This window comes from Cyprinus carpio, chromosome A13 (assembly GCF_018340385.1).
Source record: "Cyprinus carpio isolate SPL01 chromosome A13, ASM1834038v1, whole genome shotgun sequence".
Taxonomy (NCBI): domain Eukaryota; kingdom Metazoa; phylum Chordata; class Actinopteri; order Cypriniformes; family Cyprinidae; genus Cyprinus; species Cyprinus carpio.
Window position 1 is genome coordinate 21,922,638 of NC_056584.1, and position 17,163 is coordinate 21,939,800.

At 35.6% G+C, this 17,163-nt stretch overlaps 1 protein-coding gene across 1 annotated transcript in view; it reads left to right on the forward strand.

Annotated features, from left to right (window-relative positions):
• The window catches only part of LOC122147281 (collagen alpha-1(XIX) chain-like), a 41,036-nt gene extending 25,096 nt beyond the window's left edge, over positions 1 to 15,940 (forward strand). The window contains exons 10-14 of the mRNA XM_042769367.1: positions 8,773 to 8,826; positions 12,548 to 12,583; positions 13,889 to 13,918; positions 14,716 to 14,742; positions 15,058 to 15,940. Coding sequence (XP_042625301.1) covers positions 8,773 to 8,826; positions 12,548 to 12,583; positions 13,889 to 13,918; positions 14,716 to 14,742; positions 15,058 to 15,213 — 303 coding nt within the window. The 3' untranslated portion in view covers positions 15,214 to 15,940. The remainder of the gene's footprint in view (positions 1 to 8,772; positions 8,827 to 12,547; positions 12,584 to 13,888; positions 13,919 to 14,715; positions 14,743 to 15,057) is intronic.
• The last annotated feature ends 1,223 nt before the right edge of the window (positions 15,941 to 17,163 follow it).

A 17,163-nucleotide genomic window follows, 5' to 3' on the forward strand; every position in this document is an offset into this window, starting at 1 on the left:
TAAAATTAGCTTTACTTAAGCTTTAGCACTATTCTTTTACTGCATTGCCAGCACTGGAAAATGTATTTTCACAAAAGAGAATCTAGTTTAGTTTTCTTCTGGTGAATGGGTAAACCTGGCCTGACGGGAGTGCAGAGCACTGCAGGTGAAAAGGTAAACAGCTTCAGTTTATCACCTTGAATGCAAGGAGAATTCACAATTTGATTTCCATTTCATGCTATTAATATTTGATTTACTTGCAAAGTCACGGCTATAGTGGAGTCTGGGTTCATGCTGTCAGTACTTCTAAAAAGCAAACACTCCCTTTTCTCCTACGTTCTTTTTTATTGCGTTACGCCCAAATAAACAAACACATTTGCATAGACTTGCTGTAGCTTGGAAACCAATGCAGCTCTGTTAGGAGTTTGCAGTAGCAATGAACTGCATGCAAATTCATCTGCATCCCTTTATGCAGATGGGCAATTTAACTTGCTGTAATTACGAATGTCCAATTCATACCTCACCATGATTAGACCAAAGAAAACACAACTGACTTGTAGAGAGAAAGAGAGAGAGATTGTGTTTCTTTGGCCCCTAGAGAGCATGGGGTGGCACTTTGTGCATCACAGAGAGTGAACTGTAATTATGAGCTGATGTAGAACCTCTAAAACAGTTTATCTGAATCTCATTAGTGAACAATGGGCTGTTTTAGTAAACACTCACACAGGGTAGCTTACAGTAAAGAACCAGAATTATGCACTGTGAAATAGATGTTGCTAGAATCATGCATTACTAGCTACATCTGTATCATGTAACATATGATGTGTTTTTGGAAACATGTATGATATAGAGATTATTGATAATATCTAACTGGTAATACATCAACTGTATCATACTGAATTCAACTTCATGAAATTCAAATTTGGCATTCCGTGCAGCTTTGCGAATTCCCTTTAAATTCACACTCTTAGATTGAAAGGCAGCCAGTTCTCACATTCTATTTGTCCATCACGGTACAGAACAGCATTGTTACACAACACTGAGGAACCAGAGGCCAAATAGTTTGGATCGGATCCCCAATGAATCAAACGTAACTGAGAGTTGTCGTGACATGTTGTAGAAACCAAATGCTCAGCAAGGTGCACATATTCTCAGTCATTCTCGCTGCTGTCACATATTAGCGTCTTCTGAGGTCAGGCATGCAGCTGTCAGCCTCACCTGCTAGACCGTTAAGCACATCTGATCCTTGGTTCACGCTGGTATGTCTATTTCAATTTTAAGTTCACAGAAATATTGCCAAAAGACGCTGTTATCCTATAGTTTTTTAGAATGAAGCAAATGAGACTATTGTCATACTGTAAGAATAAAAAACTTTAAATGTGTGTAGCATCGCTCTAATCATGTTGTCTTGTTTTGGCAGATATGACCACACCATGTGAGTTTTGAGATCTGTTCTGAAACCTTTTTGGATACATATATTTTGTTCAATCAGAGACAGAGATTCTGTTAAATCATGCAAAGACTCCAGGCTATCATGATTTTTATTAATAAAATAAAATAAAAACACAACTTCCAACTTTTATTTTAGAAAGTCTGACAAGACTTGTTCTTGGAGGGTTACTTATAAAATATAATTTTTTTCTGTTAATATTTCAAGACTTTAACGGTTGGATAAGCAAACATCCTATGAATTATAAAGAGATGTGTTTTTTGAATGTATTTTTTCAACTTTCTTCTTGAGCAAATGACATTTTAGGCCAAAATGTTTTTTTGTTTGTGGAAAATGTGTGCAGGAGTTTCAGCATAACACTGAAGTAGAGGTACAATTCCATAGTCGATGAAAAGATGAACTCAATGAATCATTAATAGGCTCATAATACAATAAAACTTAATGCATTCTCGTTTTCCACAGACATTTACTGCAGGACATAAATACAAATATTGTACCATGGTGCTTTTTGAAAAGGGATTACTTGTTTTTTTGTTTATAATTTTATTTTTATACAAGAGTATAGTTCAGGACAGAGCACTTTACTTTTATAATACTTGCATATGCCTGTTTTTCTGGACAGCTGGTGTATATAATGGATCAAATGAGAAGCTGAAAAAGTGGTTGTCATCTTTTATTTTGTAGACTGTCAGGGTTTTTTTTTTCTACAGTGAGGGACATTGGCAAGGGTACAGTGGCCCCATCCTTGATTATATTGCTGTGGTGACAGGCAGTTTTACAGCCCGTCTGATAGATTTAGACATACTTTTGGGAATGTGTTTAGACTGAACAGCCTCCCATGTCATTCAACTGGCCATTAAAGTGTCTAAGAAACACCCATCATGGCCAATTCTGATCAAGCTTTGATATGAAAATAAACTTTTACCAGACCGCTGTTCTCACTGATTGATGTAAAGGCAGGAAGAGATTTTCGCTCATTCTAAGCAACATCTTTATGTTTCTGCTTCTGTACTAAAACATGAATGCATGTATAGATTGTCAGATCTGGTTTACATCTTCTCATGATGAAAGTATATTGCTTATTTTAGGAGGCCCTTCTCCTTTGGTTGCTTATCCCAAATGTAATGTAGGAATGAGGCTGAGGTTGCTGTATTTGGTCGACCATTGTGATCCATTCTTCTTTCTTCCTCTATTTATTTTCTTTTTAAATTTATATACCAATTAAAGTATGGAAAATGTTCTCGTCGCGAACGTGACCATTCATGCTCTAGTTTTAATTCCAGGTGTGTAAGCAACACTTTTCTGTGTTTTCACTTTTTTTTTTTTCTTTTAAATGACTGTGAAATTACAATTTGAATTTTAAAGTTGTTTTCGAAAACAAGAACGCATGCTACATGACAAAAAGCTGTTAAAAAGAGAGGTTGGGCAAAGAGCCTTTACATGGAGAAGGTTTGGGTGTGTATTATGCTAATTTCTTGCTGCAGGCATGTTTTCGGTTATCTAAAATAATCAATTTTCATCAATATTAGAATGAGGGTATTTATGTTCTTGCATAAATCAAATATAAATAAGCAAAATTAAAAACATTTAAGTGCACAACTGGTTTGAATCTGGCGGAATGCAAATTTCTGTACATAGTTATTAGTTACATAGTTATCAGTGAAGTTATTCTCATTTGAGAGTCCTTTATTTTTGTAAATACATTCATATTTTTTTCCACTCAGAAATGCTTTATGGCAGATGTAACCTTCTCAGCTTCACTTACTAGACATTAAATATAGACATGTAAAACTGCTGCTTAGTTTGCAGCTGTGAGATGATCATTTTGTGCCAGTGTTTTACACGGTTTGTTGAGAAATCTGGGCAGAGGCGTGTATTCGATGTAGTGGTATTTATTTGACGTCAGTGTGAGAGTTGCAGTTGTTTAAGAATGCAAGTGTGCAATATCAGATGTGAGACACAAAGAATACTTTTGACATTTCCTTGGGAAAATCCTTACTGTAGTAATGAATGGCTAATTCATAGATATAATTGGCAGATGGATTGTATATAGCATCGGCCAAGACTTTCAAGTTACTTTCTCTGAAAAAGGCGTGCTTGAATGGATGCGGGAGAACAGATAACTATCTTTAACAAAGCTACTGTCAGCTGCTGTTTGAAAATATGCTGCATTTTCTTAACACAATGGAGACATTTTTCAAACTTACCTCATTAAATATAATTGCCCTTGATGTTGAAAAGTCAGAACTTTCGAGTTTCCAACACTTTCCTTAACTATAAAGTGCTTTCAAATCACACATTAATTAAGAAGTAGCTTTGTTTTGTACAGTATGTTGATTGCAGATTGGCAGACCGCTAATGTGCATTTGCACTGATTTTGCTGCATCTGCATGTAGATATTTGTTCATCGTTCCTAGTGTTAAAAATACATAATCAAACTGGTGCAAATAGATATAGGATACACAATGCCCTAATTTAGTTCACTGTACAGAACATGAAGCTTTATGAACATTATGGTTCAGATTTCTTTAACTACACACCATACAATTTGGCTCTTTATACCATATAGTACATTTTCAATAATTTACATGCATTTTATGTTTTAAACCTTTAGGGTTTTTTATGTTTGTCAGCTAAATAAAATTAGGTAAGGTTTTTGTCTAGATTTCAAGAATAATTTGTGATGGGGTTTGTCATGAATTAGAAATAGGAATTAAAAATTTATCAATAATGTTTTTGCATGACTGCAATCATTTTGTGGCAAAAGTGTGATTTGCGAAGTTAATTGCTTGGAATACATCTATTATATATATATATATATATATATATATATATATATATATATATACTATCAGTCAAAAGTTTGACACCTTCTTTGTTTTTTCTTTATTTTCATTGTGTTCAATTTTGCATATTAATACTGAAGACACTGAAATTATGTAGTCAACAAACATGTGTTGAAAAACCCAGAATTTTCTTCTTCAAAGAAATATATAGCCTACACACACACACACACACACACACACACACACACACACACACACACACACACACACACACACACATTTCTATTATATATTAATTTTATTGTTGAGTCCTGTATAAAAGTCATTTCACAGTCCTGAGCTGTTTATGTAACACAAGTAACACTTTTCAAGATACAATTCAAGAACCGTCCTGAATGAGTTATTTAAGTCATTTCAATGATTCAAACTGCTAATTTCTGTATTTAAAACATATTCAAGAGTCTTTTTGGCTAATTCAGTCCACTAACTCTCGAGTTCTTTTTGACTAAAAGAACCAGCTCATATGAATCATCCATTTGTGAATCAAACTACACTATTTTCGCAGCGTGTTTGTTGTTGTCTGCAAGTGACTGCACATGAAATATTGATCTCATTCCTCTATTAATTGTCTGTTTATTGTCTTGGTAGTATTTTGTGACACCCAGTCTTTGTGACTCATCACACTCCATTCAGACTGCAAAGCCACAACTCTGCTAAAACGTCTCTTCTTTTGCCATGGAGCTGTAGTTTCACTGTGTGTTCTGGTGCTGTGTATCATTACTCTGATTGTAAGGGTGAAAAGGCAGCAGCTGGAGAGCCCATTCCTGTGGGAATACCTGGGAAAGATGTAAGAAATTTGTTTAATCTACTGTACCTCAAGACATATGGCATTATTCAGAGTCACCACCTTGAGTCAATACATTCTAATGGCTGACTAATTTAAGTCTTTTAAAGTTAATACCTGATATCTAAGGCCCATAGGGGTTACATGAGAGCGTTCAGAATGGAATGTGCATGAAGCAGTGTATAACTTGTCTGTTGAGACACTCAAAGCATAACATGGCATGTTAGTTACACTATGCTTCAGAATATGACAGGTTACATGTAGCGTTAATTTAGATGTCCAGTGCTATGAAAAGAGGCAAATTTGTTTTTCGATACTTGATTGCAAAAAAACCCCACACATTTTTTATATGACGTACTTACATTTTTTTATTTGAAATGTAGAGTTCAGTGATATTTATGATAGACAGATTCCAGTGGCAGTGGTGAAGAAGCCCAGCATGTTTTCCTAAGTGAAAGTTTAATTCAGATAGTATCATCCTGAGCTCTACTACTTCAAACGTTTGCAGCAATGAATCGCTGAGCAAATGGAAACTCACCAAAAGCATTTCCTGGCGTAACCCCCTTGGCATTTGTGGCCAGCACTTGAGATATCTCTGTTACTCCACTGGATCTTGTTCCAGAGGTCTTTGAAGGCCTGCCATTCAGCATATCAACAGTTCTCTCTGCTTAAAACATGCGTGCCTCTGAGATGGGCTGTGTTCATTTAAATTAAAATTTGATCTCAATCAAAAGCTGAAAAAAAAAATGCTGTTGAAGTCTGTTGCTGCACATTAAATGTTTATTTGAGGTGTTGTAGGATGTCTATTATGTTGCTGAGGGTTTATGTCTGACATTAGTCAGATTTGCACACTTTTGGACACTTAAGTCACACTTAATAAAGCACTGAATCAAGTGGCAACTCCAAACAGCTTGTCTCAGAACTAAATTTTATTTTAAACAATTGGTGTCAATGTGAAGGTTTGGTTTGATTTTGTGGGTTGGGATTTGGTTTGTTTGGGATTTGTTTTGTTTGGTTCCATCTTGTTTTGTTTGGTTTTTCATTCAGTTTCATTTGTTTAGGTTTGCTTGGTTTCATTTGGTTTTGCCTGGTTTTGTTTAGTTTGGTTTCATTTGGTTTTGTTTGTTTGGTTTCGCTTGGTATTGTTGTTTTGTTTTGTTTTGTTGCCAATGTCAGTGTTTGTAAAGTCTTACAGGTGTCCTAGCAGAATAACCACATTTCTACTCAATTTTCAATATACTGTTTTATAATTTGAAGCCTGTGGAAGCCTTTTTATTTTAACCAATTGGTGGCAATGTTATTTTATTTTAAATTAAAACAATAATAAACAAATGTAAGAAATATATTTGAGAATTTGAAAGAATAAATAGTCACCATTTGATTTTTGATTTTATTTATTTTTACTACAAGGTAGAACCATGGTTCCATATGAAAATCTTTTTGTGAAATGTTTTATTTATGCTATATTTCTTTAAAACAAAATCAAAGCCTCTTGATTTAGTATTTCATCTGATGTGATGATATTCATATATTAAGTGCTGCTACAGCGTCCAAACACTTTTTGGGACCGCTCTGTGTGTGTGTGTCTCTGTATTGGGAAGATGCCAGATTGTATTGTGACCTGGCCTGTTCTGCAGCCAGGATGTGCTGTGCAGTACATAATTATCAGGCAAGTGAGCATAGATCCCTGCGGCATTTTGACCTCACACTGGCGTGACGAGACTGAGAGAGGGACACAGCCCTGATTTTAACCCATCCTTGACCTCCTCGCTTGTGCTGAAATGCCCAGGGCGAGCACAGGCTAACTATGTAGTCGGTCTCTCCATCCTCATTCCCGAGGTCGGAACAGCCTGTAGGCCTGGAGCTCAAATCAAGTCCCTCTGAAAAGGGCAAATGCAGCTGTTCTTAACTGGGGCTGCTCTCGGGGATGTGGGACAACAAAGGAAAGGTGCACTGATTCCCTCAAGGAGTCATTAGATTGTGCTAAAAGCAGGAAAGGAGTGCTCTCTCCAAAGACCCCTCTGAACATACATCATTTAAGAGCAGCCGTGGTCTAACCTCCATCATGCCGTCCCAGTGAGAGCTTCCCTTCACCTGCGTTTTCACAGTACTGCAATCCTGATCAAGTTCAAGTGCAGATTCTTTCTTACATTTATCTTCGATAGCCTCAGCCGAAGTTTATCGCTTGCTGGATTGAGGATATATTGAGAATGGAACACTAACTTACTGAACACTGCACGTTATACACTGCATATGGCCTATTTTCTTTATGCATTATGCAATGATAAATGCTTCAGATTGTGGGATACAACATTTTTTTTCTATTTTATTAAGTATTTTCTGTTTTGATTATTTCTATTCTTCCATATTTTGTATTTTTTATTATATTATATTTTAATTTAATTTTAATGTTATTTTGTATTATTATTATTATTATTATTATTATTATTATTATTATTATATTTGTTTTTTTTCTTAATTTTTTTTAAATCTTTATGTATTTTTATTTATTTATAAATTTTTTGTTTTTGTTCTTTATTGAATTTTCATTGAAATCTGCCTGACCAATCGGCAGGTTTGCGCATGATCCCAATTAGTATGCAAGTAACAATGCTCTCTTGCAATTTCATTGGCTATTTTTCAAGAGAATCTGCAAGAGAATGAGAAGTGCTGAAATTACATATCTAAAATTTGATTCAAATTCAAAGCCTCACAATCATCATTCTCACAGAAAGAGTCTAGTAAGACAGCTGATGCAAAAGGAGCTTTGCCAGATTTACACATCTTATTTGTATTGATCTTGTTTTATGGACAAGGTTTACAGATTAGTGCTCTCTTAACTGAGCTTTCACTCAACTGTCTTGACAAACTCCCCCATCATAAAAGTAAATAAGTCGCATCTCTATCCGTGAGTTTGGAAACACGATTAAAAAAAGGGCGAGGTGCTCATCTGGCCCTAATATAATTCAGTATTAATAGTCTCACTCGAAAGCCTAACTAAGACAAATAGCTGTATTTTCAGGGGCCAGCGTTTCCGGCTCTCTAAGTACCCTCTGACTTATTTCAGAGATCTCTCTCTGTGTAGCTGCCGGTCTTGATGTGTCACACCTAACAAGAGCTGCTGTAAATTTAGCCTGTCGATACGTGTCAGGCCTCATTTATCAGCCACCTCTTCTTGGCCGGTTTTCCCCCATTCACCTTCTTCTATTTTTTTCCCCCCACCTGTCCTCTCTCTTTTGCTTTTCAGCACAAGGAGTTTTGACGTTGCCTGTGGTTTTGCCTTATCTCCAATCAGATTCCCTCTCACAAAGCCCTGGCAGGCAGGTGATGGGAATTCTAATCCCGGCTCCAGCCGGAAGGCATGAGAAAGAGAGTGTGTGGTTTTGTGTTTATATTAAGGGTGTGCTATTTGTGCAAATCATTCTCTAAAAAGCACAGAAGTGAGAAAACAGATTTGTCATTTAAATGAGGCCATCTCAACACCTAGACACTCATTCTTGCCATCAGTGAGATAAGCCGCTGTGCTTCACCGACATGATTTTTACTAAAAAAAATGGCTGGAGCGGCTCCCTGCTGAATTCCTAACTTGGGGTACATCAGACTGATACATTGTCTGCTTACTGGAAAGATTTTCGCCTAAGTTGTTCTGTCAGGATGCTGTGAGGAGACCAACTCTGTGATTAAACTGGCTCCTGTTCTTTGTGTCTCCTCAGGGTTTGAAAGGTGATCCTGGACCTCAAGGCCTGCCTGGTCTCAAAGGTGATAAAGTAAGTCACCCTGCAAGTTTGATTTCTTGTACCAACCTTTACAAACTGTAGCACAGAGAGAGATAGATGCAGAGTCTCTATGTTTTTCAGACAGTGAGTTTCCATAAATTTTTATATACCTGTACATTGCAAGCCTTAGAGGTCTATATGTGAGTCATTCTTATGAAACTCTGCAAATTTGTGGCTGAACATTTTTTTATTATTATTATCATTTTAACATTTAAAAGTTTGAAAATGTCACTGCTTAACTTTCTAGAACTCATATTTTCCCAACAAAGCCCAGTTTCCCAGGCCATTACTACCAGAGACGCCTCCAGACCAATATTCAGATTAGCAATCAACGGATAAACTTGCAAAATATCAATAGTTATTTGTTAGAATTTAAATATGAAGTCTGAAGGTCAAACAGGGAGGAAATGTCTGCATAATAGGGTTGAACAAAAAATTAGGTACAGTATGAACATGAATTTAGCATTTTATCAGAAGCTGCATAAAACACGTTAAAAAGTACATATTGAAATGATATATTTGAATTTTAGAAGATACATATTTGTCAGTTCTTATTCTGTATAACCCATTAAAGTGCCCCTATTATGCCATTTCGATATTGCCTTGTGCAGTGTAGCCGTATATGTAAATGATCTGCAAAGTTGTAAAGCCTGAAAAGTGCATGATAAATAAAGTTATTGTCTCCCAGAAGAAAGAATCTACTCTGAACAGCCTGAAAGAGTCATCAGTAATTTGAATCCCAAATAACACATTTGCATAATCCCCGCCTATATTCTATGTTGGCCAACCGCAAACAACTTGACCCGCCCTCAAACACTAGCCTTGATAAATAATAGATGTTTATATTTTCTATCGGGGATTTAAAATATGGAACTAAATGGGTGTATCGTTTCCGACACGCCCTGTATGCGGTTGACCAATCAAAACAGACTTGGCCATCTGACCAATCAGAGCAAAGTAGGGTCACAGAAAGGAGAGGTTTAGAGAGACTGAATCTCAGAACTGCTTTGAACAAATCATTTGAGGATAGTTGGAAAATGAGATGATATTCAATGCACATTTTGAGAAAATGAAAGCATTTTTCGACCTTGCATGCAATTGTTGTTTTCTTATTGTAGAAGACTCCCAAAACAATATTAGGAACCTTAAAAAAATGCCATTATATGGGCACTTCAAAATGCAATGATTATGAATGGACATGCATTGGCTGATATTCTGAGTAAAATAGTTACACTAATGTTAAAAAGTTTGGGATCTTTACGATTTATGCAATTGGGGCAGCTGTTGCCTAATGGTTAGAGAGTTGGACTTGTAGCCCGGGTTGGACTTTTAACCCGAAGGTCGCAGGTTCGAGTCTCAGTGCTGGCAGGAGTTGGTGGAAGGGAGTGAATGAACAGCGCTCTCTTCCACCCTCAGTACCGATGGCTGAAGTGCCCTTGAGCAAGGCACTGAACCCCCAGTTGCTCCCCGGGCCCTGAATATATGCTCTGGGTGTGTGTTCACGGTGTGTTCACTTCTCACTGCTGTCTGTATTTCCCCTTGGATGGGTTAAATGGAGAGCACCAATTCCGAGTATGGGTTACCATACTTGGCAAATGTCACGACTTTCACTTTTTTTTTTAAGAAGCACAATCACTGATGCTACAAAGAAACTTGTCTATATCCAGTCATTGATCATTTAGCTTATATTGCTTGTGCTGAGTGTAGCATGTAGTAAATGTCTCTGTAAATCAGACTGATGAAATGTTGCTCAATTTTGAGGGATGTGGGAATCAATTTTATTACTGGAATTCACATATGTAGTGACTGGGAAAACCATAATGTACACTATATGAGAACAAATAAGAAAACAGAAAATGCAGTGTGACTAGTATGTAATTATTGAAGGAATGTATTGAAGTTCATTTGCAAAAACAGTGAAATAACATGTTTACATTAAAGCATTTACAATGGGAGTCTATAGAGCAAGGCATTCCAGAGGGTTTCAGAACAGAAATGTGAAGCTCACATTTTTGTAAGACATATATTGTAATGACAAATAATAATGTTCTCAGAGAACATGTCTTCATAAATATCCCTAAAATATGTATGTATAAAACAAGACAAAAACATTTTGCAAGTATGGTCAAATAAACATTAAATTGAATTAAATTAAATTATTTTACATTTAAAATAAATTATTTTACTAATTTTTTAAATGAGTAAGTATCATGTGTGGTTTTTAAAGTTTGTAAATGATATTTTCAATGCAAGACAGTACAAAAATAATTATTATTAGGATTTATTTTTATTTATAAGTTCCAGTGCAGTGCTTTTAAGTGCATGACTATACTATAAACACAATTTTTGTTTGTTTTCACAAACACATTATTTTCTGTGGTAACAGATGGCATGTCACAGATGTGGTTAGTAGAACACAAATCGCCTTTAATCTAGAACTTTCCTTTAAAATGCGGTCCAGAATTTCCAGCTCATCCAGACAGACCTTCACAGCAGGGAAGATGTGACTTCTATGAAACAGATTGTAGAAAGAGCTTCCTACTCTGATATCTGATTCCCCAACACCCCGTGCACACAGACACACGCGTTCACGCACACAGACCACAGCGGGACTGCTTTTCAAACAATAGATCAAATGTTATTCTGTAATTAGCTGCCATATTACCCATTGTCTTTTACAGTATTGAGGTTCTTTGTTTCCCTGCATGCTCACGTAATTGTCAATGCAGTGTTTTCAAGCCTTGAAGTTCTAATGAGCTCCTCTGCGTTAGAGCAGAGAATAACCAGCTTCTTTTCATCTCATCTCCCAGTCAGACAGAGGGAGGGAGGAAAACCGTTAGTTTGGATTGAAACTGACAGTCGGAAAGACACGTCATGCTCTTCAAACATAGAATGTCTCTGAATATCTTCAAAATCTTTAGGTGTTCACAACTTTATATTTCTGCAAACTTTGATGTGGAGTTTCTGTGGATTTAAATTGAATTTGAGGAAGCCTCTGCCTGTTTTTGTCAAGGCCTTTTGACTTAAACTGATATCTCTGCTTGTATTTTATAACCTTGAATATATGAAAGTCCTTCATTTAAGAACAGATAAGCACAGATATAGGGACAGCCTGGTCAATTTATTTATTTATTTATTTTTCTCAGGTATGCCTCACAGAATTATTAATTAATTATTATCTTAAAGGTATAGGTTTCCTTAATTAAAATTTTGTCCTGTTTTTTTTTTTTTTTTACGTCCGATTGTCGGCTTGGTGTGTCCCAGGCTTAAGGAACACAGGAGGAGTTTTATTTTTTATTTTTATTTTTTTTTGTTAAAATGTGGAACAGTATTTTCTCTTTTGGGTGAACTATTCCCAAATTATGTAAAAATATGAGTAAAATACAATAGTACAGATAATTTTAAGTGTATTATTTACATTTGTATTTGCATAATTTCTCAGTATTTCACAACCCTCTGAAATATTTAATTCTGATTGGGCAGTGGTCAGATATTTTTGTATAATCGACACTAAACTGTGTAATAAGTGGGTGAACTATCCCTTTAAGCTGGCCATTATGCTAAATAGACTATATAGATGGACCTTCATGGTCCTGGGTTTTTTATAATGCGACAATGACCTGTTAACTGGAGGAACAGAATGCTGCAGTTTAGATGACTTGCTTTTATTTGCACAGTAATCACTCCGCTGTATTTCTTGACTCTATTGCAGGGGGAACCAGGTCTGCCAGGTCCGGGAACACTCTTGGTACGCATCTCACTGTGTGTTATTTCAGAGCTCTATGTAGAAACTGACTCTTTTTAAATGAAGCATGATCTACTTTATTAATGATATGCATTAAGCACTGAAATTTATGGAGAATCATTGCTAAGGTTTTAGGAAATGGTTAACATGACCAATAGCTGACACAGATGTGAGAAAGGTGCTCCAATGGTGTGTAATGATATGTGCAATCTTTATACAATAGGAAAAACAAGTTAACAGAATTTCAAAGCTGAGAGAGAATTCACAATTATATCACACTTTCCACAAAAATATTAAGCAGCAAAACAGTTTTCAACACCGATAATATGAAGTGTTTCTTGATCACCAAATCATCATATTAGAATGATTTCTGCAGAATCATGTGACACTGAAGACGGCTGAAAATCTAACATGGCATTACAGGAATAATTACATTTTTATAATAGAAAACTGTATTTTTACTTTTACTGTATTTTGTATGAATAAATGCAGTCTTGTTGAGACTTCTTGCAAAAAAAAAAACTAATGAAATGCAGTATAAAATTTATTGTGATGTTTCATGTTGTTTTAATACTAAAAATACTGCATTCATTCTCTTTATCTCCAACTAAAGAAAAACAATTAAAATCAAAGAAGAGCCCAAACACGCTCAGTCAGGGGCAACCAACAGCAGTGTGGACAGACTGTGGAGGTTAGATGTGTCCTGCAAGTAGAGAGCTAATAATTCCACACATTATATGAGGGACACGTCTACTACATCTCATAAGACACCAGAATGGGATGTATGCTCTATGTGTGTGAGGATATAGTAATGCAGATCTGCCCTTTTATGTAACATAAACATTAAACTAACCCCAGCGGAACTATATCAGGGTGTAACAGTTATTTACTCATGCTAATTTTACATTTTATGAGGACAAGGAGGAATACCAGGGATTCAAATGTGAGAGCCGACAACACACTTGCCACATCACCACTCCCTCTTGTAGTCAAGTTGTAAATCATTCAAGTCTAAAACATTTAACAAGCTTTAGCAGCTGAAATTCTTGATGTTTAAACAAATAGCATTTAACCAGTATTTTTGAGGATGCCAGCTGAAAGATGACACTTTGCATCTCTTTGCATCTGAAAGGCTGTCTGTGTGTGTCTTGTGTATATGTGACTGGTCATGCGTTTTGTCCTTTCAGTGGGTCATGTGCTGTAAAGATATGTTTCCCTGACCTTTGTTCTAACAGTGTTAACAGCTGAAGTTAATTGCCGTCTTTCTTTGATGAAATACATGATAATTTGTCCTCCTCTTTCTTCTAGGTTGAAGAGCAAACTCAAAAAGGGGACCAGGTAAAAACATTTCATTTTTTTGTAATATAACTGAATTTCATAATGTAGCAGTGCATATTTGACAGATTTTTCTTGAGAATTTTGAATTTCTTGAGTAAGGCAGCACTAACTACTGAAATCCACCTTTTCCTTGATTTTCCTGGAATTTTGATGATTCAGAGCGAAAGCCTTGTGATTTTTATTCAGTGTGTTTTTAATTAAACACCACTATAAAGATCTGATGGTGCTCCTTCCGAAATTTCTTTTTTTCCAAAATTTCCGAAACTCCTTAACGCACAGACTCAAAATCTTCTGTAGCTGATTTCAGCAAAGCTATTTTAATTGTTAGAATGTTCAGCAGTCAAAATGATGGCATCATTGTAATTGTTACATTCAAAATTGTGATTGGTCTCTCATATCTATTTCTAAAAAGGCAATATTGTGTTATGCGTTTCTTCACAGAATTATTCTTAAAGAAATGATTCAACAAGGATGAACTAAATTGATCAAAAGTGACAGTGAAGGCTTTTATAATGTTATAAAAGATGTATTGTTCGTGTAAAAATGCTTTTGAAAAAAAAAATTGTTTAGAACATTATTAAGAAATGTTTCTTGAGTATCAAATCAGGATATTAGAAGGATCATGTTACACTGAAGACTGCCTGAAAATTCAGCTTAGAAAAAAATTAAAAAAATAAAAAATAAAATAAAAAAAGGAATTCCTTTAGAAAATATAACATTTTTAAACAGAGACAAATTTAAGTGATTAAAAATATTCTGAGAATCTGTATTTCTTTTGTGTTTATGTGTGTGTGCAGGGTCCCCCAGGAATTCCCGGAGAAAAGGTAACATTTTCTTGAATTTATTTCATCATTTTATTTTGTTGTCTTCCATTAAGAACTTTACCAATTACCTGCAACAAAACCCATAAAGGCAGAGCCAGCTGCTATGTCCTCATATTTAATGAAAAAACACTGAGGAACAAAGAGCACCAATGTTTTCAAAAATATTTAACATTAATGTTGCTTCTTGATGTAATCATGTTTTTGGGAGCATTAATGACCATGGATAGGTGGAAACCTAGATTTGGACCAGCCTGCTTTATGTGCTGCAATACTTTCTGAAAACTGAAACCCTGATCTTTTACCCATCCTCCCCAGGGAGATGCTGGCCTGCCAGGTAAACCAGGAGCACCAGGGAAAGAGGGCAAAAGGGTGAGTAAACCGAAGCAGGTTGCCGCCTGTGTGGGCTGGAACAATGTTGCGTATATGTGTTTGTGTGACCGACCCATCAGCGAGACGAGCCTTCAGGAGTGACCCGGCAGCAGCTGGAACGAGAAAAAGATCAGGGAGCTCTGTGTGGGCTTGGTCTCATGGGAATGGGTCTGAATATTCAACTATAAGGTCAATCATAGACTGACAGAATGTGTGGCTGACCCCAACAGGAAACAATCTCAAGGTTGATTTACAGTTCAATTGTGACATGCTGGAACACATTGAGGAAATTATACTCTTTCATTATTGATTTTATCCTTTGTTTCTCAACCCCTCCTGCTAAGGGTTAATTTGTTGGTCTGCCCATGGCATGAAAGCTTTATGTGAAATTTGACTGCCTGCAACAAATTGCAGTTGCGCGTTCCGCTTATTTGAATTACCTAAGCCGTTGAGCCATTTCACTAGAGGCGCGCTAACACCTGTTAACGCAAATGTTATCTCGGCTCCTCGAGTGGTTAATGGTCCTGAATGCCGTACAGTTGTTTCTCGACACCCCTGAATGTGATAAAAAGTATTAAAAATGCATGCCACTTAGATGGAGGAGAATACTTGGGTCCGCCGCAGGGACTGTAAGCACAGCATTAAGCCCATTCAACAGAATGAATGAATATTTATTATCCTCTGCAGTGGTGTTCACTGGAGTGTTATCATGACACTTGGGTATTTTCAGTTCAGTGATGGATTGAGTGAAGCACTGTGCCATAGACATCTGGATTTTGTCCACATTGGTTGGGAGCATTTCCACTCAGAATGATTGTACAATTCCTTGCTCAAGTTCACAATTAGAGTTACTGTATATATATATAGTGTATAATGTGTGTGTGTGTATATATATATATATATATATATATATATATATATATATATATATATATATACACACTATTTTTTCCTTTTTATTTTTTAACTTTTTTAATTTTAAGTAATTAATATATATTTTAATTTTTTTTGTTAATTTAATTTTTTTATTTTTTTATTTTATTAAAATTTGCTAGACATTGTACAGCTACTGTATCTTAATCCACATAAATTCATTAAAACAATTTTGTTAGTAGCTATAATGAAATTATTCAGAACTTTTTTAATATTTTATTTTGATATTAATTATTTATTTATGAATGTTTGTTTGTTAGAAATACAGCTATCTAACTCCACATAAGTTCATTAAAACAATTTTGTTGGAAAACTATAACAAAATCATAAATTTGTTGGCAATAAATTTCATTTATTTATTTATTTTTCATTTATGAAAATTTGTTAGAAACTAGAATGCTAGAACTTATAAGAAATATAACGAAATCATTATGAATTTGTTTTCAAAGCATAAAAAACTGGTTGCACATGATCAATGAATGTAATATTTTGTAACAGTTCTGTCATCTGGCCTGAAACACTTTTAAACCGGCCCAGAGCCAGCAGATCCATCCTTATTGTTGCTCTGGTATCATTAGTCTTGGATATCCAGACGTTTGGCGTATGATCTGGTGTACAGTGCAGCTTGTTCTGGTGGAGAACAGCCAGATATTCCAGGTAGAGCCGTTTGGTTGACATAAAGTGACCATCCACAGGTCACAGGTTTTTTTTTTGTTCTCCATGCTGGGATTATCTGAAATAGATTATACTATGAATGCCAAAAAAAGTTTAATCAGAATTTTTGTCAGTCCAACATTCAGTAATATATTCACATATATAAGTCAAAGGGAAAGTTCACCCACAAAATGAACATTAACATTTACTCACATTCTGTGAGACACAGAAAAAAATGTTGTACATACAGTTTGTAAATTGGGTCCAATGTTGTTTGAACCCAAATGTTCATCAGAATATCTACTGTTTTGTTCTATATAAGTCATACAGGTTTAGAATGACATGAGGGTGACTAAATAATGACAGGATTTTCGATTTTGGGTGAACTATTCCTTCAAAGCAGAATGTACTGTTCTGTGAATGATGTCTGAAAAAGCTATCTCTTTTAGGCTGCTATTGGATATT